The 26,951-nt window shown below is 40.6% G+C and overlaps 1 protein-coding gene across 7 annotated transcripts in view; it reads right to left on the bottom strand.

Annotated features, from left to right (window-relative positions):
- Positions 1 to 4,010: 4,010 nt before the first annotated feature.
- Positions 4,011 to 26,951, bottom strand: part of syk (spleen tyrosine kinase) — a 39,408-nt gene continuing 16,467 nt past the window's right edge. For 6 of the 7 annotated variants that reach the window (XM_056403939.1, XM_056403940.1, XM_056403943.1 and 3 more), the window contains 13 exons: positions 21,346 to 21,812; positions 19,617 to 19,777; positions 13,407 to 13,545; positions 12,473 to 12,554; positions 12,285 to 12,340; positions 11,824 to 11,886; positions 9,451 to 9,532; positions 8,314 to 8,473; positions 7,732 to 7,941; positions 6,746 to 6,935; positions 5,418 to 5,558; positions 4,415 to 4,527; positions 4,011 to 4,319 (listed from right to left, as the gene is read on the bottom strand). In XM_056403939.1, coding sequence (XP_056259914.1) covers positions 4,247 to 4,319; positions 4,415 to 4,527; positions 5,418 to 5,558; positions 6,746 to 6,935; positions 7,732 to 7,941; positions 8,314 to 8,473; positions 9,451 to 9,532; positions 11,824 to 11,886; positions 12,285 to 12,340; positions 12,473 to 12,554; positions 13,407 to 13,545; positions 19,617 to 19,777; positions 21,346 to 21,747 — 1,872 coding nt within the window. In that variant the 5' untranslated portion in view covers positions 21,748 to 21,812 and the 3' untranslated portion in view covers positions 4,011 to 4,246. The remainder of the gene's footprint in view (positions 4,320 to 4,414; positions 4,528 to 5,417; positions 5,559 to 6,745; positions 6,936 to 7,731; positions 7,942 to 8,313; positions 8,474 to 9,450; positions 9,533 to 11,823; positions 11,887 to 12,284; positions 12,341 to 12,472; positions 12,555 to 13,406; positions 13,546 to 19,616; positions 19,778 to 21,345; positions 21,813 to 26,951) is intronic. The other variant, XM_056403946.1, reaches the window with a different exon arrangement.

The following is a 26,951-nucleotide window of genomic DNA, read 5'->3' as shown; positions in this document are numbered from 1 at the left end:
ATACTCACCACACAACAGAAGTATTTTCAGTGACACTAAAAAGGGATGAAAATGTTTTGTGAGGTCACCATGACCCTTGACCTTTGACCACCAAAATCAAATCAGTTTATCCTTGAGTCCAGGTGAATGCTTGTACCAAATATGAAGAAATTCCCTCAAGGCATTAGGGAGATATCGTGTCCACGGGAAGGGGACGAATGGACGGACAACCTGAAAACAATATGTCTCCGGCTCTGACTGTCGCCGGCGCAGAGGAATAAAAATGATGTCATTGAACTGATCAGTTCCTTTGTTTTAGCTGCTGGAGAGGAACAGAATCCACAACAATGTGAGGTAAAACTTGTTTTATCATTTATTGTTATGATTAAGTTTTTTTTAAAGTGGTACAATCTTGACAAATCGTGATTAGGAATTTCTCACAATCTCAGCTAGCTGTGTGTAACTGTGGTTAACTGAGTAAAAACAGTGTAACTGAATTGAAAGCCTTTATTGTCATTGTAAGCTCTGCAAACAGCGACATTTGGAGCACAGCTCCTTAATTGGTGCACACTCATAAAACAACACAACAGTAACACACAGAATAATAAGATAAAATAAATATTATAAAAAGAAGAAAATATGTACAAACATTCAGATCTATATGAATATTGCACATGACTAGATGACAGTGTGGGATGCAGTTGGTTGATGATTATTGCATAGCGTTCAGTACTTTAATGGCCTTGGGGAAGAAACTGTGTCTGAGTCTGGAGGTGTGTGTTTTGGTGTGTGGAGTCCTTGGTGATGTTATTGGCTCTGCTGAAATAACAGGAGCTGGCAGCCAATAACCTTCTGTGCCGTGTTTATGATCCTCTGTAGCGCTCGTCTGTCTGCTGCTAAGGAACCTGCGTACCACACAGAGATGCAGTATGTAAGGATGCTCTCAATAGTAGCGCAGTAAAAGGCCACCAGCAGCTTCCTATTCAGGTTGTTGCTCCCGAGCACTCTCAGGAAGGGCAGTCGCTGCTGTGCCTTTTTGACCGTCACTGTGGTGTTCGCCGATCCAGAAGGTCACACAGTTTGTTGACTAGTGGGTCTGGGATGATTGTGTTGAATTGTGAGCTGTAGTCTATTAAGAGCTTCCTCACATAACTTCCTCTGTGTTCCAGGTGGCTCAGTGCGGTGTGTGTGGCTATGGTGATGGCATCTTCAATAGATCTGTGTGCTCCGTAGGCAAACTGATGTGGGTCAAAGGTGGGAGGTGGGCTGCTTCTGATGGGACGTAGAACCGGTCTCCTGAAGCACTTCATGATCACTGGTGTGAGTGTGACCGGTCTGTAGTTGTTGAGTTCGTCGGAGACTGGCAGGGCGGGGTGGTGGATTGTGTCAGGGAGACGTTGGAGATCTTTGTGAAGACCCAAGCGAGCTGGTCAGCACATGCTTTGAGTACTTTGCATGGTACTCCATCAGGGCCGGCAGCTTTTCTTGGGTTTACTGACCTCAGCACACATCTCACTTCATGTTCCTGCTAGTGAGTGTGAGGGTGTTTGATGCTCGTAGAGTCCGATGCAGGCCTGTGACCTAAAGGCAGGCAAAGAAGTGGTTTAGTTCCTCATCCAGCGAGACGTTAGTGCTGACACTGCTTTTGGTGTTGCCCTTGTAGTTGGTGATGTGCTGTATCCCTTGCCAAACCCTCCAAGGGTCATTGTCTGTGAAGTGTCCTCGATTTTCCATCTGTAGGCTTCCTTGGAATCTTTGATGCCTCTCTTCAGGTCAGCTCTAGCAGTTCTGTACCAGGACAAGTGGCCTGACCTGAAGGTGGTGTTGCAGCTCTTGAGGAGTATCTGGACCTCGCTCGTCATTCAGGTTTTGTGGTTGGGAAACATCCGGATGTGTTTCTCTACAGTGACATTGTCAACAGAGGTGTTGATGTAGGAGAGTACTGTTTCTAAATCCCATGCTGTTTGTTCAAAGTGGTCCTGTGGCTGAAATAGAGCATCCTCAGGCCAAGTTTTAATAGTAAACACACAAAAAAGCACCAATACCGAACAGCAAAGAGCCGCTGCATTCGCACACGTCACCATGATCATTAGAAATTGACTACGTGTAACTGTACCTGTGTGTAACTATAACTGTGTGTAACTGTAACTGCAAGCTTTTTATGAGTAATATTTTTGCCTGCAGATTTTCATTTTTTAATTTATTTTTTTACAGTGTACTAAACTTCAGCTTTTACGTTGTTTAAATGTGTGATTTGACACCTTAATCATTTGTATAGGAAAACTGTGCATGAACTTATTGCAACCAGAAATGGTGGCCATCTTAGAAATGGTGGCCATCTTGAATTTTCCCTACTGCAGTTAACTGCTGTGCTAATACCCAGTGTTCCACTGTATTTTCAAACTGACTGTTATACTGTATCTCTTTCAAATATTTCAACCCATCCTGCCCATATCTGTATCTGTATCATCATCACGGCCTCAGTCAGAGGAAGTTGGGCGCTCAGCTCTCTGCATCAGAACCACACACTACAAAGGTCTTCATGCAGACCTGCCAACCTGTATGCCTTCTGACATCAAAACACGCTGGTTTGATTTATCACTCTGAAGTACTCAGAAGGCCTGTCAAAAAGCAAAACACAAAGAACAGTTCGACCAATCATTGCACCAGATTCAGTCCAACCTGTAATCATAATGAACGATCATGAGGACCCTGGCTGATTTCGATTTTTATCTCATAATTATGACTTAGCATGATTTTTTATTTAACATTTTTTTTCTTTAATTGGTGGAAATGGGCTTCCCCATTTGGAAATGGCAAAATACTCCCTGTAGATTGAAAATTGCCATATTACAAAAATGTCTTTTGTGTACCTCCCTCCTGATGTAGTCAGTTAGATACAATAAACAAGTGTCAGTGGAGTGGGATGTTCCAAAACCAGACTGAACTTCATATTATAACTTGTGTGAGAACAATCAATCTGATTAAAAATGATTGCTAATAGAAACAGACCTATTGTTTCTGTGATGTATTTACTCCCTTTCTTGAAGAGAGGAATCACCCCAGCTAGTTTAAGATCACTAGGGAAAAGACCTTACTCCACAAACAGATTTACAATATGGGTGATGCTGAATCTATTAATAATCCAGCCGGAATATTATCAAACCAGTCGCTTTGGAGCAGTTGAGCTTGTTGAGCATCTTAGCTCCCAGGATACTGGGCTTGCGGCTCCTGTCCTGTCGGGCTCCAGCCGGCTGCAGGGTGTTTTCCTGCTGTGCCCCCTCCTCTGGAATAATCCTCCAGTCTGACTCTGAGGCCTTTAAATCCACATTTAAAACTCATCTTTATGCCTTAACTTTCAGTTATTTGCTGTTCTTTGATGACTTCAGGTCTCTCACCTATTATGGGTATTTACAGTAGAGTCCATGTTGTTCTGCTGACAAGATGAAACCACTGCATCTCTCTAATCCCCTGTTTGTTGTCCCTCAAGCACATGAGCTTCCAAGGTGTGTGCTCTCTCTCTCTCTCTCTCTCTCTCTATGTGCTGGATTATTGACTGTACTGGGACCTATTTCTCTGCCCGGCTCTTGGTGCGTCATTCGAGATTCTGGATCTGGAATTTCATCTTCTTCTTGTGTCTGTTGCTTGTGTGTTTGGTAGTCTGTCCTCTGTCCAGGTCTCCATGTTGATGGAGTTCTTGTGGCTTGCTCAGCATCATCCCAGATCATTCTTTATGCATGTTTACAATCTGTCTTTGTCATCTTGATTGTCCATACTGTAAATTTACTGTTGCTCCGTTCTGTACACACAACATGTCTGTCTGTCCTGGACGAGGGATCCCACCTCTGTTGCTCCTCCATAGGTTCCATCTATTATTTTTCTGTTAAAGTTTTTTAGGGGGGGGGGGGGGTTTCCTCATAATTCAATGGTCTATAGAACAGAGGGTGTTGCATGTTTTATGGCCACTGTGGCAAATTAATGATTTGTGCTATCTGGCTATATATAAATAAACTGACACACTGAAACAATCAGACCTTCATTCAAAGCTTTTATCTCTGATGACACTGCAATGGTTAAGCTTTAATACATATAATGCTTCCAGTATAAAACACACCTACCAAATCAGTTGGTTGTATAGTTTTTAGCTGTAACAATAAATGTTCACTTCAACTGCATATACATTTCAAACCATTCTCTCCAGTCATTTGTACAATATTAAATGTAATTTCTCTCATCACCCACAGTCTCTTAACATCCATGTGAAGAATCACTGTGCAATGTCATAATAATAATCTCGTAGTCTCGGCTCAACTATGGTAAATCCAGGTCGTTCATCTGCCCTGTAAGACATGAGAAAGCAAACAGTTATCTCTAACACACACTCATCCATTATTCCCGTCTGCTGTGACAACATGTCAACCTTGTGATGACTCACTTGTACGTCCAGCAGGTTCTCATCATTTCATATATCTCTTGTGGACAGTTCATTGGGGCGTCCATTCGCATTCCACTCTCAATCATCTGCATCACATCGTTTCCTTTCATTCCCTGTGAACACAGACACATTCAGATTCAATGTGAAACCAGCAGGCATTTCTCAGTACCTCTGAAAGGTACACAGAATGATTGAGATGATACAAAACTGTATTAGTCGATTTTTCATATATGGTTATCAACAAAACTGAGTTCAAATGACTTCTTTTATTAGTAGTATAGCCCTTCTTTGTAGCCCACTGATACTCTTCTACCTTCTCCCATCATTGTGAAGTTGCACAATCTAGTCTCTTACTTGTTCCGGCAGCTCAAAATTAGACACAACCAAGCAGCAACCTCTGGTGCTGAAACATGTGAACAACAGTGAAGAACCAAAACCTGCAGTTCCTCTAATGACCACTGGAGTTTGGCTCCAACAGTGAGTCAATCCCCATAGACTCCCATGTCCTTACAGCAGAAATAAACACGTTTTCAGCCTGGTACTGCCAAGATGGTGACGGTGGAGCAGCTCACTCTGAGCTTCAAAACTGCTTTTCAGAAACTTGTTGGTGACGTCACAGAGGCTACGTCCATCTTTATTTACAGTCTATGGACAGAACCCAGGCAAACACTAAGAAAGATGTGGAGTTCATAGGGTCTTTGTCACTTTGTTCAGGCATTTTAGCCTTAACTGAAAATCACAGGTGTGATCACAATAGTTGCAGTGAGCACAAGTAAACTGACTTTTGTTGGGCCCAAATTCTCAATATAGCTATAATATAGGTAAGCAAATACCCTACACATTTAGTGGTATTGCACAGAGCTTTTTTGTACTGTAGGTGGTGACATTGACATGTCGACATGCAGGTCTGACAACAACCAAACAAACCCAGTGAGTGAATGACTTCATGTGTAAAAAGAAAAAAGCGTCATCATGTCTTAGGTTGGTGAGTAATTGTTCATACCTTGTATGGTTTCTGGCCGTAGGAATACGCCTCCCACATGAGCACCCCGAAGCTCCACACGTCACTTTTGGAGGAGAATTTGAAGTAGTTTATACACTCAGGAGCGTACCACTTCACTGGCCACTTCCCATGACCCTTTGCCTGCAGGAGGAGTTACACACAAAACATTAGTGGATGTGACTTCCTGTTATATTCTACAGTCTCGGATTAGAGTCTGTCTCATGGCACTGAGGGGACCCTGTCAGTTATTCTGATGTTCATCATTCTTTCTTCCTGGCTGATAAGCAGGTGTAGGTCCTCTGCTTTGACTTGTCAGTATTGTAGTAATTCTTGAGGTAAAAAAGCCGTTTTGTGTGGTTTTATGTCTCTTCTTGAGCTCTAGTTTGATCTTTAGAAAACAAGGACTTAAGACTTAAATTAAACATGTAGACATTTCAGATCAGATCTCAAACCTTTCAGTATTGGTTTTTCTAGTCTTGATGCAAAAAACAAAATTATGAGCTCTTAAAGAAGTAACATCGGCTTCTTCCTTTTTTGCTTTAAATGGCTGTATGGCAATGTGCTGCAGGGATGATGTATTCTCTCTCAAAACACAGCCAGAATAATCCCCTGAGAGTAACCTCTCTCCTGCGTACCTCCACAGTTTAACAGCTTCCCTGCCTGAAGATATCACCAGCTCAACTCAACTTTAATGTAAATATATTATCAAGTCCTTAATTGACTCTTCAAGGCGACCTGCACCTTTCCAAATTATATCCTTAGGGGCAACCTGGAGACTTCATACTGCGCAGTAGTTTAGGGAATATCTAGCTGCCCATGAAGTGACGAGGGAACTGCTATAATTAAACTGGGTTGCATCAACAATTGTTGTTTTTAAAGACATGTCAGCAGCCATAATTAATGTCATTGTGTTTTGGGAATGAGGGAACATGAGGGAACCCTGGAAAACACCAGGTTCATAGATGAGCCCCATGGTCTGATTATTTGAAACTGTGCTGGTCACAAACAGCAGCATGTTATGGTGCTGCACAGATGTTCAGTCTGAGCTTTTGTGACAGCAAAGTTTGATTCGAATTCTAATTTCGTCAAAAAACATTATTAAAACAGATTTTTAATGTTGAATGAAAAACTGTTAATTCTGGTCAGCCAATTGAAAAAGTCCTTGTATAAAAGCCATCAAGTACTAATAGTACTACTACCATATTGCCACACTCAACCATTCTGTTGTAAGGAGGTAGAAATAAGCCTTAGATGTGAGTGTCATGGGCCTGAATGAGTGTAATGCTTGATCTATGTATCCATCAGTGTATGTCCCTGTCAGCATTTACCTTGTAGTAGTTCTGCTCTTCAGCGACGGCTTTGGAGAGTCCAAAGTCACTGATTTTGGCATAGTGCTGCGTGACCAGCAGCACGTTCCTGGCAGCAAGGTCCCTGTGGACGAAGTTATGTTCCTCCAGGTACTTCATTCCCATAGAAACCTGATGGACCAGCTCTGTGATGTTCTTTATGGTTGTTTGCCTGCAGATGATCAATTTTGATTTTGAGTATAAATTTCATGTGATACAGACGCTAAGCTCTTCTTAACCAAACCTTTGAGATATCTTAAATTCATTTTCACTCATTTTCATTCAACATAAGGTTCAAGATCAGTTTTTAAACATGAAAAAAAATTCTGTTCAATAAAACTTTTAGTTATAATTGAAATGATTTCTCTGCCACCATCTGAAACTGGATTAAAACTTCAATAAAACTAGTCTTTGTTGGGAATGCTCTCTATTACAAAGAGCACTGTCCTTATCTTTGACTGATACTCAGTTCAGTGGGCCAGACCACGGGATTTTAATAATCTACCAGGGACTACTGGCTCAATCTCGGTCAGATGCTGAATCATCAAAACATCCATTAAGTTTTTTAAGTTTTTACCAGCTCCTTCAGTGTCATTCATGCGGGACGGTCACAGCGGACAAGTCCAAGGCTGAATTTCTTTCCCAGTCCTACTGTGGAGTCAATACTGGTCTGTCTTTACAGAGAGGAGAACTCTACGAGCTGCTAATTAGTCTTGAGTCGACTTGAACTGGCTCTTCTTCTCCTTGATGGCTACATAATGCACCGTGGCCAAATGGTTTGTTTTGGTCTGAGATGCTGGTGGTCTAGTGTGACATCTAGTGGCAGTGATGATCATTTACAGAACCATTAAAAAACAAAATTCAAAACAAACAAATGCGTATCATTGTCCCTGATAATAATGTAAAATAAGCAGTGTGACATTATGTCTTGTTCCAGAGCATAATAAGGATCCATGTGGAGCACATACTTGTGTTTCTGCAGGAACTTGTTGAGTGGTCCCAGCTCTGCCAGCTCCATGACCAGCATCAGGTTCTCTGCCTCACAGATCCCAATCATCCGGACAATGTAAGGATTGTCCAGCTGCTGCATCACGTTGGCTTCCCGCAGCATCTCCTCGCGCACTGAGGGGTTGTTATCATCATTCTTCAGGATTTTGACTGCAACCGACTTCTCTGTTCTGTGAAACAAGGAGTACAGTGTCAGGAAGTCTGTGCTGCCTGGTTTGTATTGATACTCACCATAAATGAGCTTTGCAGACATTATTGCTCAAACACAGTAAGCCACATTTTTTAGACAACACAAACAGGGATCAACAAACAGAGTGACACAACATGATGGAATAAGAGTAGGCAAGTACACAAACTGTCTCACCTAAACTCAAAGTGTCATTCATATGACTTATTTGGACATGGGGAACATTATCAAAACTTATGGAAATAAAATCTGCAGATGTCTGATAATCTAAAATCGTGGCATCATTATGTACTGGGTGATTGAAATGGAGGAGTGGTGTTTGGGGGGTGATGTGACGTGGTGTGATTTAACATACTTTCTCATCTTGTAGATTCCCCTCATGACTGTACCAAAGTTCCCTGAGCCCAGTTCTCCATCCTCCAGGAAAAGCTGGCTGCGATCCACTGTTGAGCTCCTCAGTTCATCTGGGTCTGCATATGGACTCTCATATACCTCTGTATCCATTGGCATGGCCTCTGATGAAGAAATTACCGTATCACAATAGTCTATCCTGTACATTATGTGCATGTTTATGTCACCAAATTTAGACACGGATATTGTTTTCAACAAGTTCTTGAACCTGAATGATTAACAAATAATTTGTTATTGTTTCCAAAATCACCACTTTGAACGATATGATCATCATTCTGATTTGGTGCAACATGGTTTTGGTTAAACCAAACACTTTGCGCTCTTTAGAGGACCTTCATCATTTTGATTGAATTAAACATGTCATTAAAGTTATAAAATCATGGTTAAAAGAAATGTTGACTATTGGCTGGAAATGGGAGATGAATGTGACGAGTCTCTGGTGTGACAGTCCTGTGCTTTGTATAAGCATATGTGGCCTATAGCATATGGTGGGTGTGTACCCACCATCCAACCCAACAGACAAACATTCATTTAAAAAAAAAAGAAAAATCCTACAAAACGATGTATCGAATGCTAAATGCTAAATGCTAAATGGTGTGTACACCTGTACAAATGTACAATTAAAAAGAAACACAAAAAGGAAATTATTTTAATGAACAGAGAACATCAAACCCCAAGATTTTCTACCTTGTGTTGGAAAAAAACATGTCTCTGAAGGAACCATAGAACTGTTTAAAAGTTTTATCAAGACACTAAATCACTAATAGCAATGAACACTCAAACAATGTTATCATCATCATAATTTTCTGATACCGAGTCACTGTAGCATCCAAGCTAGGTGTGCTCTGAGGGCGTATTGTAAACGTTGGCTAAGTGGCAAAAGTAAAACTTACAAATACTCTAGCTTTAGATTTGCCATCAACCAGCAGTGATGTGGGGGGTATGAGTGAGATTGACAATTGTTTTGATTTCCGTTCTTAAGTTAAACTTGCTAAGTTCAAACTCCCAAGATTGCAAGTTTGAACTTATTTTACTTTGAAGGTAATTGTTAAGAAAATCAATTTGCACTTAAACAACTTACCTTTTCCGCCAGCCTGATTGTTAGGCACCCTGGTTTCATAAGGATTGAGATTATCAGTGGTGTTGTGTCGAGGTCCCTGGCTCTGTCATGCATCATCAAAGACAACATTTGAGAGAACAAACAGAGAGAAAACATATGAAGCATATTTTTCATAAGGTGAACTGCTGAAATATCATCTGCAATGAGTGAATTAATTCAGCACTGAGGGAACAATAAAATGTTTCTCTTATGCAGCAAGATGCCACTCTTTATATGGGGCCTGTATTACAGCGACAGACTGAAATTAAACTAATTCCAAGAATGTGAGAAAATGTGAAAATGTTTATCCAAAACGTTGGTACAATCTGGTTTCTCAGCCATCAGTCAGTATCACTCTAATACATGGTGTCCATTAAATGGGGCATTCAAAAGGGTTGAGAGGAAGAGAATAAATGCATGAGGTTAATTCACATGCATTCAAAGAAGGGGTGTGGAACAGGTTTAGCAACCAATTTACTGTCCAAATGTTCTTCGGACCATTTCATAATAGCTTCATGTCAATGATCTGTAAACTTTGAAAATATACTGTATTATGTCCCACACCCCTGCTTTTAAAATATTCACATTCAAGACCCCCATTTGAATCTCTAGCATTGATAACTAGAGTTCATAGAAAAATTATTAAAAGCAATTGCATTTTAAGTTGAAGATGCTGAACTCAAAAAGCAAAGACAGGCGCGAGATGCAAAAAGCTCCAAAGTCAGCAAGACCAAGGAACAAAGTCGAGGGTCAGGCAGAGTTTGTTTCAGCGGTTGCCTCATTCAAAGACCACGTTCAACCTGACCAACCAACATGACGGTGATTCACCAGAGCCTCACAGGGGACAACTCAGCATTTTGTTTCAAGAACCCCTCTGTCAGTTACACATTTCAAGGCCAAACACATCAAACACATCATAAAAAGCTGCCGAGGCGGTTCAAAACCAAAGGCTGCTCCAGGACATGTCCTCTCTTGTGCCCTAAAGGAAATATTCTGAGACGCCAAATATCCCACAGTCAATTGTTAGCCTTAAGTCTCCCATAAATTACCCTTGTTATGTTTTATTTTCATTTTCTACATAGGAACTAAAAATGACTATGTAATTTGGTATTAATTAAGAAAAACAGAGACAGTGGGCTGCATCCAAAACCCATTCCTAAAGATTTGCTCTTCAGCGGCAGATACCAGTGTGTTAAGAGATCACACCAATTTTCTCATATTTTGAATTTGCAGGTGGTGTTTCTCTGGTTGTTTACTGCAGTTGATTTTTCATATGAAAGTCAAATAGACAAACCACAGGACTGTGCAACAATAGCTATATGATTTTAGAGTAAATTTAAAGGGACTATTTGCAAGTTCTCTGCCACCAAACATGGTTTCTTGCGGGTGGTGGTGATTGTGCCTTGACCAGAGCTTCAGTCATCGTTGTGTTTACAAGACAAGAGGTTATAATACATCCTCTAAGCAGCTACTTCTTCAGATTGGGCAGATTGGAGGCTACAGTGAGTCGCTATCTTAAAGTGACGAGACGGGTCAGAGCTAGCTGGTTAGCATGCTAACTTCACCTCTGGAGACAGCTGTTGGTGAGTAAAGGAATGATGTTTGATGCTTAACTCACAATGTTTCTTCTAGACTGGTATGTAAACCGCTGCTAATGCTAACATTAGCTATGTGGCAAAACTAACAAATAGCTCCTTTAAAAACTAAACTATTATTAAATCATGTGGCTCTAAATCTGTTCCACAGGATATGTGAAAAGTTTGACCTGTTGATAGCACTAGAGGAAAAGTTGGGGGATCATCCTGAATATCTTAACCAAAGTTCATGACACCCACTGGACCAAGATGGTGGACCAACAGACTGACGAATAGACATTATCATCTTTAAACCCACATCACTAGCATGGCTAAAAACTCAACCAAATAAATGGGTACATGTGTACTTCATACAAATTGTCTAAGAATATTGTCTCTTATTTTATTCTAAATCTTACAAATATGGGCAAAAGAACATGTGGAGCAGCCTTTGAATGGGACATGGTTGGTCTTGTTTGGTCTTGACATGTTGGGTCTTGACATGTTGGGTCTTGACATGCACACATAGAAGGAGGCAGTGAATAGGACACGGCATCAGACTGCTGGCTGTGGTTCAGGATGTAAGTGCATTGAGTAACCGCTGGGTGGCGGACGACTCAAAGGAGAGAGGAAGGAGAGTCGAGCAAGTAAGTAGCAATCTACACTTAGGCTAAATCACAGAGGGGGTAAGAGCTGGGGGGGTGGGGGTGGGGGGGGTGGGGGGGTTACACACTGCTGTGACCAGTAGGTTCATGAGGAGGCAGGAGGTGTGTTAGTGCACCTTTTTTCGGCCAGGTATGGGAACAGTTTTGAGTCTGGAGAGAATTCCACCTGCTGCATTTTGCTAGAAACCAAAATGTCAGAGAGGTTATCAGTAGGTGACCTGGCAATGTTAAAGTCATACATTTGATCATTACAGTAGGAACAGATTCAGGGAAAATCTTAAAACAAGAACCTGTCAGGTTTATCTCTTACTGACTCATTCATCAGTGAGAAACACCTTCTTCATACAGTCGGCCTAAATAACATTTACATGTTCATTTTACTGTAATGTGCCTGTAAGGAGGAAGAACAAAATCATACGGGTTGGCTCACCAAAATGACGAAAACACATATTATCAGACCTCCCCGCCTCAAGCCCCTCAAGCGGAGCGAGGCAGGAAGTACGTTCATGTCATATGTTTCACTGTTTTTCTGACAGGCTCTGGCCCATGAGAATATGTAAATACATCAAGAACTTACAAGAGCAGAGGTTAGCCCAGGGTGGTCCCGTGGGAGCAGCGGCCGCCCTATCAACCCTGTGAGCACAACACATGACAAATGTGTTAGATTTGAGAGTTTTCCATCACTTTTGATTGTTAGACACTGATTAACATGCAGCAGACTTTGTTTGAATATCAGTCATGCTGTAGACACGTGTGTGTTTTTACCGGTTTCTCCATCAGGTCTTGGACAGGGCTCTGTGAGCACTCGCAGCAGGCCGTCTGGTTTGTATGAGTAGTGCTCAACCAGCTGTGGTTAAAGCAGAAGTTATAATACATGCATCAATAACTGTACAAGACTGTCATTCAGTTTTCACAGGTCAAAATGTTTGTAATCCCTAGATGATAAGAAACCAACTAGTCCTCCAACCTGAACAGCCATACAGGTTGTTTTTTTCAACCCTCTGATACAACCCAGCATCAACCTCTGAGGCTGAAACATGAAGCCAACATGGAAGAACAGAAACCTGCAGTTCCTCTAAAGACCACAACAGTCTGGCTCCAACAGTGAGTCAGTCCCCATAGACTCCCATGTTAAAATGTCCAACTTTACAGCACAAATAAACATGTTTACAGCCTGGTACAAAAACAGTTTGGGTCTCTATAGACAGACGACCTATGGGTTCATTTTGTACACATGCTTCAGCATAAATGAAGAATAAAGTTCCCAATAATAAATGAATGAATAAACACGTGCAGCTTTCTGAAGTCTTGTCATTATCGAGGTTACCAGGTTTGATACCACTGTTACTGTCCATAGACCAAAACCAACATCTGTCTTCACTCATCACATCTGGACCTCTGCCCTGTGACGACAGGAGCTGCTCAGAAACTCCAGGCAGGTGGAGAATGTTGATGGATAATCAATGTCAAGAAATACTGAACTACTCTGGACTCCAGCACATTTCAATACAGTGTCCATAATGGATATAAATGTAACTATAACAACCAACAAATACATCCTCATATTAGAATATGAAATCAGAATAAGAAATAAGGATAAATTGTATTTTATCAGTCACCAACATTTCAGACGTCTGCTGGGAAACCTTTAAAATAACAACATGAGAATAAGAAGACAGATGAGGATCGTTTTGTTAACCTGCCACAGCGTGTCAAACTTCTTGCCATCTGGGATTGAGAGCTTGCCGGTCCGGTCCCTGTCGATGCGATAGTGCATGACCTGTCCTTCATGTAGTAAACACAGAGCGTAGGATCCATTCAAGTCTCTCTGTCGAATCCTGTTCACACAAGAAGAAGATGAGAGGTATTTACTTTCTACTGTGGAGAAAGATGGATACAGATCACACATCTTTCTACTGACACCAAAGAATCAGTCAGTAAAGACAAATCAGTTGGAGCAAAGCTATGGAGCTACGGAGGAGGCAACTTCTCTGACTATAATGTCTGTCTGTCTCTAAGGAAAGGCTTTTGTAGAAGAGGTCAGAGCTAAATCAAACTACAAGCTGAAGTTTAGTGGTAGTGACGTTCAAGTCATGTGACCGTGGTGTTGAAGTCAGGGGACCGTGGTGTATTTGGTTTATAGCCTAGTTGAGTTTATTTTCTGTAATAATCCAAAAGACAATGTTAAAATCCCATCGGCTTTTTGTGGAGGGAACCAGGGGGATGATAACTTCAGGGTTGGACTACAACAAAACATCATACCTGCAGGACTCAGTACACATCAACGTAAGAATATCATTGATAGATAATAGTAATAGATGGTATTAAACCCTGTGTCATTTGTCTGTGAGAGTAAATGTAGCAGTAGTGTAATAGTAGTGAATAACATGTTGTAAAAAAAAACAGTTACTTCATCAAAACAATTGTATGAGAACAAAGATCCAGAATAAACCAGACAGGAAATACACCGTGGTTACAACAAAAGCTTGGCTCAACTTGAAGAATGTGAGGCACATCATGTTTCTTTGAAGAAGACGATTATTTACATCTCTTCCTCCTCGTGACTTCAGTACTTATGTTTTATGGTTTTAGACTTCTGTGATGGAGGAACCTTCATGGAACTACACTTACATATATGAAATATATGTACGTATGAATTAAAATCAAACATGTACATATATGTAAAAAATAATATATATGAAACTTATTAGAAATTTTAACAATTTCCTATATTGACATACATGTATATTGTAGATACATAAATATATATGCATAGCCTGTCACAATATGTTGATACAAAAGGTAGAATGTGTAAAATTTATAAGAACATATACAAATAAATTTAGAACTATTTAAATGTATATCAAAATTTAAAAAGCACATTATTTTAATAAACTTGCATCTAGAAATAAAATATAAATTGTTAACAAATATGGTCGCAACATGTTATATCATATAAACATTTTTCATATAGATTAATATATACATTTTACTGTGGATATTTCCTATATGTTATAACTTATATATTTATATATACTTTATGTATATATGTTATAATAATAATATAGTATATGGACATACTGTATGTGTCATATGTTACATTTCTGTATAACCCAAAGACAGGATCTGAGTACAACCTGTTGCATGAGCAGATTTTAAACTTTAAAAATATATATTTAAATCTTTACATCAAACTGTATTTTATTTTCTCTCATGTACTTTATATCTTAATTGCTACCAGTCAAAAGTTTGGAAACAGCCTGAATAACCTTTACGTATGCGGTAAACTGCTCAAGGAAAAAAAAAGTTTAGTTCACCAACAACTGATAAATCATGTAAATGTGATGGAAAACAGGCTTTTTTATCAGGGGTGAAAAAATTGGTTAATTTACAATTTTTTTTTCTGCAGCTGTGAAAGCAAATGAAGCTCTGACAATTTATGCAAACAATTTCTACAGGTTGATGACTGACAAACCCTCTATCTGTACAAAGGCAGTGTTGGAGCAAACTGTGTTACAAACCCCTGTGTTACGACAATGCTGTAATGCAGGATGTGGTGTTAATGCTGTCAGAATGGTGAGAAAAAGGCGGGTGAGACAGACCGGTTGGTCAGGGCTTCATCCTGCAGCAACATAATGAGCCAAAATATTAGTTCATCAAAGAACCAGATGGTGGAGTTTACAAGGTGAACACCGGCACAGTCTCCAGACTTAAACCACATGCAGCTGGTTTGAGATGAACTGGACTTCTGCAACCTGCAAGTGCAACACATCTGTGGGGACTTCTGCAACAGTGTTGGGACGAACTTTCTGAACAATGTTCATTTCCACTGTAGAAAGAAGGTCACAGGTGTGTTCGATTGGTGGATGAGAAAAAAATTTAGATTAAAATGAAACTTTGCACCAGTTGCTCATTGTTTGACATTAATCAAAAAATGTGCAAAATGCAAACTTCAAAGTGAATTACAAAGATAAGGCTGGAGTCATAGATTATGAATGAATAATAATACTGTCATAAAAGGTATAATCTTTACCCATTATTTTACAGGTGTGTCAGATCCATATCCATCCATCTTTATTCCATCGTTACTTCCTCTTTCTGAACTGTGTGTTTGTGTGCAATTGTAACAAACCATTTCCCTGTGGGATCAATAAAGTTTTTCTGATTCTGATCTCTCCCTCTCTCTCTTCAAGCATCCGTTGAAGACTCCTCTCTTCAGAGAGCACCTCCTCTTCTAACACCCCCACATGTGTAACTAGCTCTTACTGTGGACTTCACCTGATCTCCTTCACTTATTAAACACATGTACTTAGTTCTTACACCGAGGTCTCTCCTGCTCTGAAGCTTCAGTGATGAACCTCACTTGTAACACTCATTAAACTTCTGCCGAATGAGTAAGTGTAAATGTAAATGGTAGTCAGGCAGACGTCAAGCAGGGCACATATGTGGTCTGGGATGAGGTTGGTTCTGTTGGACAGATTGTTGTCCAGTAGCAGTTGTTTCCTACAGTCTTCACTACGGTGGCCCTGAGAGCTCAACAAACTGCAACTTCAGAAAACACGCAAATACACAAAAGAGCTGCAAATTCAGAAAACATCTTCATCAATGTGACAACACATGTGCTGCAAATTCACACAACACAATGGAAGTGTTTCCAGGGGACACTAAACAGTGATGAACCTGGCTGGGACTTTTTGTTCAATGACCAATTGTAACTTTTGAAGTTAAAAGCATCGAATAACAAGTGTGTCTCAGCAGGTTCATGTCTTTTTCTTTGTAGAGAGAGATTACGCCTTCGTGGTACCTCGTGGTAATCCCACACTTGTGTCCACTGGAAATACTTCTGTTGTGTTGTAGGATAGAATTCGCAGCGCATTTGTTTCAAACTGATAAAGATGTTTTCAGAATTTCTTTGTGTTTTGTCTTTGCATGTGTTGCAGTGTGTTGAGCTCTCAGGGCCACTGTACACTGTACTGCTTCGTAGGTGGGAGTGCATGTACAGCGTGAGGTGACACCGTTTCATCTGAGTCCAGTTTTTGATGTGGTGCGGTGTTGCCGACCAGACAGCTGTGATGGTGGTCAGGTGGTAATGTTGTAAGTTACCAAAAATGCCACTGGTGATGGGTCTCAGTGCGGCTGCTTCCACCAGTATCTTGGGGAGTCCAAAAATGCAAAGGGTGGCCTCCCCATGTTACAGGCGGTAATATAGTGGTCAGTCAATGGCTTGGTCCAGTCTTGTCAGGGACACGTCCACCTACAGTATGAGACACTGAGGCAAGATCCTACCAGCAGATATAACAGGACAGCAGTTAACTGCCTCCAACAACTTGTAAAGGTCCAAGAACTGAAGCAGGTCCAGATGCCTTCATATACGTCTAAGACAAACCTACATACAGTGTGTTGACTCCTAGCTACAGCTAACTTGCTAGTTCCATATGAAACACATCAGTACCTCGCCAATGTCTGTACTTACAAGTGAAAAAACGTATATTTCAGTTTAAAACTATTCACTCTAAAATTAAACTCAAATGACACGGGTGGAGTTGGAGAGTGAGTCAGAGAATCTTGTAAAAAAAAATTAAAATAAATCTTTATAGTTTAAATGACAAAGAGTAGCCCCTCCAATTATTTATATAATAAATAATCTAAAAGAAAAATGTAAAAAATCTAAACATTGTTTTTACTCCAAATATTCATGTAGAATTTTCTAAATCTAAATAATAAATTACTAAATAACTTCAACATTGTCACATGTAAATAAGACACATTATAAGGCCAAATAGTTACTGTCAGTTTATTTAAATTTAAGTATCTACACCCTGGGGCCCCAAGCAGTTGCCTGTCTCTCCTCACAGGCTGCGCCTCTGTTCATTATTCATGACTGATCCAAACTGTGATCTCAATATTTCTAAAATGCAAAACTATTCTAGAAACAAAACTCTAATGACAAACCGTAACAAACTGTAATAGTATTATTGTGAGCTGTTGTTGTCCACTGCTGAAATCTAAATCCTAAACCAGGAAAGTGACTCCAGGATATTCATCTGTGCAGAGTGTCTGAAACAGCCTCGACTTAAGAAAGAGGACAGAACAGTCACATCGCGCCCTGCGTCTCTCTGTCTCTGGTTTGGCCACTTCAGGAAGCTTTGCAAACTACCAGAGCGGAAACCACAGCGTGCGTGTGTGTGTGTGTGTGTGTGTGTGTGTGTGTGTGTTCGTGTGTGTCCGTGTGTACTGCTCAGCTGCTATAAATACTCTATACTCTGTTTGCTCAAACGTAACAAACGCCCATTTCAAACATTTAATATCTTGAATTAAATGTAAAGCTGTGCTGCGGTCTATGTGCAGCTGCAGCTGTAGATGTAAATTTCCATTTATTACACCACTCACACTGTTACAGTGCAGATCTACATTTACACCACAGCATTATGAAATCCACCAGCACAGACAGAACAGTTGTCTGAACGTCTGTGACTTACTATAGTTAATCATTAAATCATTAACAATGAGGCCTAGACGGGACAACATTGCTACAAATAAGAGTTAGCTCAGAAAATGTTTAATATAAACTAAAAACAGCTGACTGGTTTGTGACTGGAGCAGCTTCTGTCTGCCTACCAACACCCAGCTACACCCCCCACTCATGAAGAGGAAGAAGTCCCACTGTTGCATTTGTAGTGAACTTCGATGTCCTGCTTGTAAAGTGCAGAGGAAACACAAGAAGAACCTCACAAAGTTCTTACAAGTCGAGCTTACAGGTTGCTTGGTTCCTGCCCACATAACCATGGGTGTAAGTTTGCATATGGACGTAGAGACACGTCCTTAACTATATTTAAACTCGTTTGCACTATGTTTGGTCATATTATATAATTCTGACACCCCCCCACCCCCCCACCCCCCCAGAGGCTGCATCTGCAGGATGACTGATTTAGGCTAGAGCTTGATTGGTTGAAAGGGTGGGGACTATCTGGAGCCGCATATCACGTACAAATATCACAATTACTGCCAGACACGGAGGAGGGAGAGCAGATCAGTGTGCGGTCAGTTATCAGTGCTGTCAGTCCAGACCTCAAACATATGCGTAAATATAATATTTCAGATGACTCTCTGTCCTCTGTTGAACTGCAGCACACATAACTTCATGTTGGAACCAACACCACAAGGAACATGAGACCTGTTGAACTGTTCAGTGTTGAGTCCATCTGACTTCATTGTGTCACACAGCAGAGACATGTCGTCCTGTCAAGAGCCTCTCATACTTTGCAGTCCTAAAAGACAACATGTATTGTACACATCCAGTTTATGCAGTGTTTAGCTGTGCTGCGTCAATTACACCTGTAGGGTAAGCTCCAGATCAGAGGCAGCTTCATTTGTCTGAAAGGCTCATTTGTAGAAAGTGAAACATTTTTTTGTGGTTGGATCTGATATTTAGACTGAATTTATTTAGTTTTTATGAGGTGGGTCTACTCTGCTTTATTTTCCCATGGCAACACACAGCTTTGAACCATCCAGCGACATTTGGGATCAAACCATGACTTGATGTAGGCTTTGTAAAACTGATTTTTAAGAAGGCTGTACAGATGATGTTCAGCCTTTCACATGATTCCCTCCAGGCATGGATTGTGATGATGTTCTGCAGGGTTTTTAGTAGTTTTTACAGGTTGAGATGGTTCAGTTACAGTTTGGAATTTGAATTGGTGAAAATTTCTGGTGGACTGATGGAACCTGGGAGGAAAAGCTGCTTGAGAGGATGAGAAGATAAGCTACTTTTACAGTGAAATAGGTTTGACTCTGGATGCTCTGAATACTGTGAGTTCTGGAGAAATACTGAAACTGGTCAGATTTGGATTGTAATTCATTTTACATCATTAACTGTAAACGCGGCCGAAAGACACGTGAAAATACTTACAGGAATTTTCCGTTGGTGCGGGAGCCGTTTTGCAGCCGGGGCTCAGACTCTTCTCGAGCGATTGTTCCGTGGAACCAGGGCATTCGTTCATGTGCGGTGGTGGCAATGAGCTTCTCCAGCTGAGGCCTCTGGCTGATGATGGCCTGCTCCAGAGCCGCCCCCTGAACACACACATGAACCCACGCTTATAATAAAGAAAATATTCAGGCCAAACCAAATCTGTGGCTTGTTGGTAAGCCACTCAGTACAGTATTGTAGTATTGTGTGACTCTGAACAAGTCCCAAAATGGTGTGGATGACCAGACACAACATCCTCCTAAATTTCTCACTTGAAGGTGGTTTTTCAACAAGATTCAGGGCGATCAAATAATGGAATGACTTTCTCTCTCTCTATTTGTCAAAGACCTGTTCCTCTATAAAATGTTACAAAAGGTGCTTTAAAGACCATTCAGCTGCTGTTTTATAACTGTCTTTTTCCCATGTGTTACTGTCCATGTTTAAATGTTTTGTATGTTTTGCTCATATTGACATGTAGCTATTATTACTGTTGCTCATGGAGTTACACTCATACACATCACATTTTCTGCTCTTATTTTGATATTATTATTATTGCTGTTCATTTTATTATATATATTTTGAATCATTTTTATGTTGTCACGTTATTTTCTCGTATGTTTATTTTGTATTTCTATAATTTTGTGATATTTCAACATAGTTAAAATGATGTAGGTCACGTTCACAATTTTCAATTTTGAGTTCACAGACCTAAAAAAATGGATCAGTTTCACATTTGTGTCTTTTTTTTTTAAAAGGCTGCTCTGAGCTTTTTCTTTTCAGGAGAACCTCCTCTTATCATCCTTCCCCAGCTCCTTGTCATCGCCACTTCCCACATTATATGAATTACTGTGCACTACCACTGAGTCACAGACAGACTTTTAAAAGCCAAGAGAAACCAATAAAGAATGTATCATAAAGCAGGACAGGTCAAGACTGATCAGTTTATAAATATAATTCAGCACTATGTTTTTTTTTTGTTTTTTTTACAGAAAGTGAAAAAAATATTTAGCAGCATAAAGGCAGAATAAAATTTCCATTTCCATCCATCTACAGTTACAGCTCCTCTTTTTTCACTCCTCTCTCAGGCTTCTCTCTGGAGCTCTAGTAACAACAGGTCGGTGAGCCAATCAGTAGGGAGGATGCTCAGAGCCTCTCTTCTCATTGGCTGACTGTTTTCTGAGTGATCCAATAATAACATGGCAGATTTCAAGTAAACGCTCAGAGAAACCAAATCATGCAAGGTTGGATGGTGAGTCCAGCAGTGACTGCTTTGTTGTGACATCACAAAGTTCCAGAAGTCCTGACGGCTGGTTTTAAGGCTCAGTTTCTGAATACAGGCTGTGTGCATTTCTCTGTGGACTGAGGCTTTGATACTTTCACAGTATTAATATAGAACCTAGACCTGCTTTATAATCAAACAACACATGGACAGAGACCTTTAGATTATATGGGACCTTTAAATGGTAAAACATACTGGCTTCAGCAGTACCGATAGCTGCATTCTTTGAATTGTCAGCTCCACACATGTAGGACATTGTCTGACTGTCTGTGTGCTCGTGCTTCTTGACCTCTTCACCGTTTGGTGAGTACAGCGTTATCACTGCCAACAAGTAGTCTGACTGTATTGCTACTAATATTCTATCATTTCTGTTAGACAGTAGTTGAAACTAACCTGCAGGTTCCAGGTCTGCTTTACATACTCCCGGATCAGTTTTTCCTTCAGGTCCTCAAAGGGCCCCACCTTTGGCTGCATGTTTTTGGGCCGGTTGCAGGGTTTCTTGAGCAGACACACTAGGCCGTCCGTCTCCTGGGAGTGGTAGTCAATTACATCCACGGGGCTCCTGTGGCTCTTACCACCAGCTATTGCATATGTTTCACTTGGTTCTCTTTCGATGGTGTAGTGATAGCAGCGGCCTGAATGTAACACAGAGAGCGCAAACCCTCCGAGATAGTTGCGACTTTGCCGTAGCAGGTACATGCCATTGCCCGTGCCCGCCTGCTTCAGGTAACCCTCCGCCTCCTCCCTGGTGATGTTGCCATAGAAGAATGGCAGTGTGTTCACCTGGTCAGCCATTTTCCAGATGGTGGCTCCTAGAAGGACAGTCCCCAAACAAGTACAGCCACCAGGATGCAATCAACCTGAAAACAAAAATAAATACAAATCAAGATTAATTTACACAAAGAAAATTATGCACATTATTAATGTTAACTGTTCAGTTTTCCCAGAAACAACAGGAAGTCATGAATTGTCAGACATACCTTCAGTTTCCTAAGTTTGGCCTTGGTGTGTGTGTGTGTGTGTGTGTGTGTGTGTGTGTGTGTGTGTGTGTGGTTTGTGTTTTGTATAGGCTCTGTTAATGACCAGGTGTTAGGTTCGGTTGTTCGGGTTGGAGGACTGGTTGAGACCATTTCACTCACATGGCAAGAAGTTCAACAGTTCACCAAAACATTAGAGTTCATCATCTGGGGGCCGTGGACATCAATACGAAATTTCATATCAATATGGCCAGTAGCTGGTGAGACATCCTGCTGTGGCTCTAACTGCTGGATGGACCAACAAATCTACAGACTGACAAACATCTGATCAGTATTACACTATACTAGCAGGGTAAACCTGTGGCGGCCCTGAGAGCTCAATGCAATGCAACTACAGGACATGCAAATACACAACTGTGCTGCAAAATAAAAAAAACCCTGGTAGAGTGCAGCAGCCTGGGTTCAAGTCCGATCCCTGACCCTTTGCACCATATCATCCTCTCTCTCTCTCTCTCTCTCTCTCTCTCTCTCTCTCTCTCTCTCTCTCTCCCTCTCATAATTAAGACAACGAACAAAAAACAACTACAACTTCAGGGGTCACTGTATAAAACTGACAAGTGCATAAAATGACCAGAAACACAAAAGGCCTTGAGCCATTTCTATACCTTGTCACAGTAACCAGGGTAACCACAATACAGCCACAAGAAACTGCAGTGTAGTGAAGTGAGGAACCTTGAGCAGATTGAGTTGCCTTTGTCTAACATTTAGAAACACCACGACCTGGACGACTGAAGTTCTTCACAGACATATGCCTGTGGATCTGAAAACGTTCACAAACACGTCCCTGCAACTGTGCAACTCTCCATCAGTTACAATACCACAGCTCCAACTTCTCAATGACTAAGGAAACTACAGCTACACCTGCAGCAGCACCAACAACATCACAGCTTCACTGTCTCATAGAACAGAATATATAATCCTCAAATCTAATATTATCTTAAGACTCTGGCCCGCAAACGCTCAGTCACTTCAAGCATTTCAAAATGGAAAATCAAATGCAATGCACTGGCTCATACAGCCACTTCACAGAGCCTCTCGTTCACCTGTGCACACCCACGCACACTCAGCACGGATGGAGGCGAGGGACTGGGGTCTGTCAACATCAACTGTCATATTACTTGACGCTTACAAATATGCTTGGACAGTTATTTACGGCAAAGTGTGTTTGTCTGATTTCTTGTAAGAAAAATCACCAAGGTCTTTATTGTTTAGTAAAATAACTTCTTTTCACTTTCTTCGCATTTGCATTGTGTAACATAAAACAGATTTACACACAATTGACACCAAATGATCCCAAAGCAAAATTAAAAAAAAGATAAAACACATTTTGGTATGTTGCTAAAATCATTTAAGTTACCCATAATGACAATGTGAAAACAGAATTTTAGACATTTTTGCAAGTTTATTTGAAAGAAAAAAACAGATTTATTCTTATCGACATGGGTATTCAGACACTTTAGCTCAGTTCCCTCCATTTCTCTGGATCGTCTCTGAGATATTTCTGCACCTTGATTGGAATCCACGGATTTAGTCAGACCCTTGACTCAGCAGTTAGGATTCATGGATTTTCTGCTCTTCTTCTCTGTAGGTCCTCTCAGACTCTGTCAGGTTGGATGGGGGCCGTAGATGGACGGCCATTTTGTAGTTTCTCCAGCGATGTTCAACTGGCTTCAAGTCCGGGCTGTGGCTGGGTCACTCAAGGACATTCACTAAGTTGTCTCTAAGCCACTCCTGCGTTGTCTCGGCTGTGAACTTAGGGTCATTGTCCTGTTGTGAAATAAACCTTCAGCCCAGTCTGAGGTCCTGAGCTCTGGACCAGGTTTTTATTTAATCATCCGACATTTTTATCTTAAGAGTTGAATCAGTTTTGTTAAAGGTGGTGTTCTTTCATCATGTGAATATCTGAGAGACAGGCTGAGATCCGCTGAGAGACAGTGGGGTTGTATGGCGGGAACAGCAGTTATAGCTGGGGGTCGTTTACATAACAGTGATAGAAGAAGCCATGCGAGTGGATAATTGTACCCAAGGAGGTGGTGTATACTGCAAAGAGAAGGGGCCCCAGCACCAAACCTTGGGGCAACCTTGTGGGGAGGGGATGGGGTAAAGACGTTTGTCCTTGCTATGACACACTGAAGTGCCCAGTGAGATAGGACCATATCAGAGAGTACAGATACATGTCCCACAAAGCATGTCCTGCTTTCCATCAGACTGTGAGAAACATGATTCTCTGTTCTGATGAAACTAAGATGAACTGTTTGGCCTTGGTCCTAAGTGTCATGTGGTCAGGATACCAGACATGATGCTTAGCACTGGTTCTCCTTCTAGAAGTTTCTCCATGTCCACACAGGATCTCTGCAGCTCAGCGTGACCATCAGGTTCTTGGTCTCCTCTCCTCTCCCTGATGTCTCAGTCCAGGTCCAGCTCTAGAAGAGTCCTGGTGGTTCCAGACTTCTTCATGTCAGAATGATGGAGACCGCTGTTCTTCTCAGGAACCTTCAATGCAGCAGAAATGTCTCTGAGCCTGGACACAGTCCTGTCTCTGAGCTCTGCAGCAGCTCCTTCCTCCTCGTGGTTTCTGCTCTGATCTGTTTGTCGGCTGTGAGACCTGATACAGACAGGTGTGTGTCTTTACACATCATGTCCAATCAGCTGAGTTTACCACAGGTGGACTCCAGCCAAGGTGGAGAAACATCTGAGATGATCCAGAGAAATGGAGGAACCTGAGCTAAACTTCAAGAGTCAGAGCCAAGTGTCTGAATACTTATGTCAATGGGATTGTTTGATGTGAATTGTGTGACTGTTCTGTTTTGGTTTGTGTTCTTTTTGTCTTTTTAAGCTCCACCTTAGGGACAATCAAGAAAGACTGAATGTCCAGCTCGAGGACACATTGACACATTGGCTACAGCCACTGGACCAAAGCAAAACTGTAAAAGGCCTTTCACTAGAATAATTAATGCTGCTTACATTGCAAGTCACACAAGTCACAACTAATTGAAAGTTTCAACAACACATTATTTCCTCTTTTTAAACTTTGTGATAAGTTCGTAAAACCCCATGAAAGTGCTGAGATCAAAAGTTCCTATTCTACCCTGCGCTGCACCGACAGAATCAGTAATTGAACTTGTTTTGCTGGAAGTGCAGTTCCTGTATTTGGTTTTGTTGTGAGTGTTTGAAGTGCGTTTGTCTATTTGATTGTGTTGCGTGTATTTGCAGCTCATCAAGTGTCAAAACTGATGAAGACGTTTTCTGAATTTGCTTGTGTTTTGTCTGTTCGCATGTGTTTTTCAGGTTGCAATGCGTTGAGCCCTCAGCAGTATAATGTTGTTAGACGAGACCGTCACTTAAAACTACTTCGGTATGAAATCGCTCCAGGCTCTGAGCTCCTTGTCGGACTGTTGCAGCCACAATTAGCTCCCGGGTTTCCACTCAAAACACATACTTCTTGGTAACTGCAGGAAGTGTGTGTGTGTGTGTGTGTGTGATAAGCTAAAACAAAGGTAATCATTGGGAAGCATGCATAAGTACTTTTATATGTTATTTTGTGATTTATTTCAGATATTTTCTATCAGTTTTTCAACAACAGAAATATGTATAATCTGTGTTTGCAGATGCTGTTAAACACAGAGTCATGGCTTGATGGCGTCACGCTGGAGAGTTGTGTCAGATCCTCTCTGACATAGAGAACTCTTTCTCATCATATTGGACGTTGCCTCTTTTACTTTGTACAACTGCTGTCGGTGCAACCGACTAATTCTGATGCTACAAAGTCTAGTTTGTGTGTTTTGTAGTTTTTCTGTACAAACAAGTTGCATTGTGTTGGAATGTGTCTCTTCAGGCTGCAGCTGATCATTGTTGAAAATAAGCCACAATATGTTTTACTCTTAAAGGAGTGAAGCATCATCTGAATTCAGCCACCAGATAACTTCTGAATTTATATTTGTCTTTTCATCAAACAACGTGACAATTAGGCTGCAGCCAGCTTCAAACATGGCTGCCGGCCTGACATGCGGACATAACTGTCTTTTCAGAGGTTTTGTCATTTTGGGAAACTGATTACTGGCAACTCTTTTTGCACATTCAGTCCATGTGACAGTGCTATTTAGTGTCAGCATACAAAGCTCAGTTAAGTCAGTGTTATGTGAGAGCTGTGAAAGTATTCTATTACTAAATTTTGTAAAGGTGAGGTATTTTGGAAACTGATATTTAACACACTACAGGGTCAAAGCTTTAGTGTTGTTTAGAGTCTGCTAAATGACTAAATGTAATGTAATTCCAAAGTTTGTGGAGGCTGTCAGGATTTTTTCTTCTAATGCTGTGATGAAATTGTTTACCTCTCATTTGATTTTTAATGCTTCAATTGTTTGAATTACAGGAAGTTAGCAATTCTAAGAATTACTTAATAAATTTGGTTATTAAACATAAATTATTGGATGTTAACATGTTAATATTTGTTTTTTAAATGTAATTATTTTATTTGTTAAAATGTGAATTGTGTTAATTCTAACTAACTATTCAATGTTAATTTGATGCAAAACACAAGAAAATGTTAAAATTCACAACTACAGTTGATTAAACTCGATTGTCAAAGCAATTCCCTTAAATTTACTCGGTTTAATCGAGTCTAATGTAATTCATATGTTGAATGTAATGAAGTTAGTTGAACTGATTTCTTTGCTTTTTCATGTAGAATAGACTCAATTTTTAGTGTTACAGTTACTTTACATTTTTTGGTTTTACAAGCTCAAATTACAACTACAATCACTAAACTTCTTGATTTTTTTTCACAATGACGTGAGCTGTGTTTTATTATTGTTAGAAACAACACAGAGGAAATTTGAATTGCTCGCACAATTTTATCTTTTTACTTATTAAATACTTTACATATTTTGTTACACACCTTCCATTTCTGATGTTTTGAATTTGTTTTACAGTGTATCATTCAGGTATATTTTTATGATTGAA

The sequence above is a fragment of the Seriola aureovittata genome, chromosome 18 (genome assembly GCF_021018895.1).
Source record: "Seriola aureovittata isolate HTS-2021-v1 ecotype China chromosome 18, ASM2101889v1, whole genome shotgun sequence".
Lineage (NCBI taxonomy): Eukaryota > Metazoa > Chordata > Actinopteri > Carangiformes > Carangidae > Seriola > Seriola aureovittata.
Note: the sequence above shows the minus strand (reverse complement) of the source record. Positions and strands in the feature narration are given on the sequence as shown.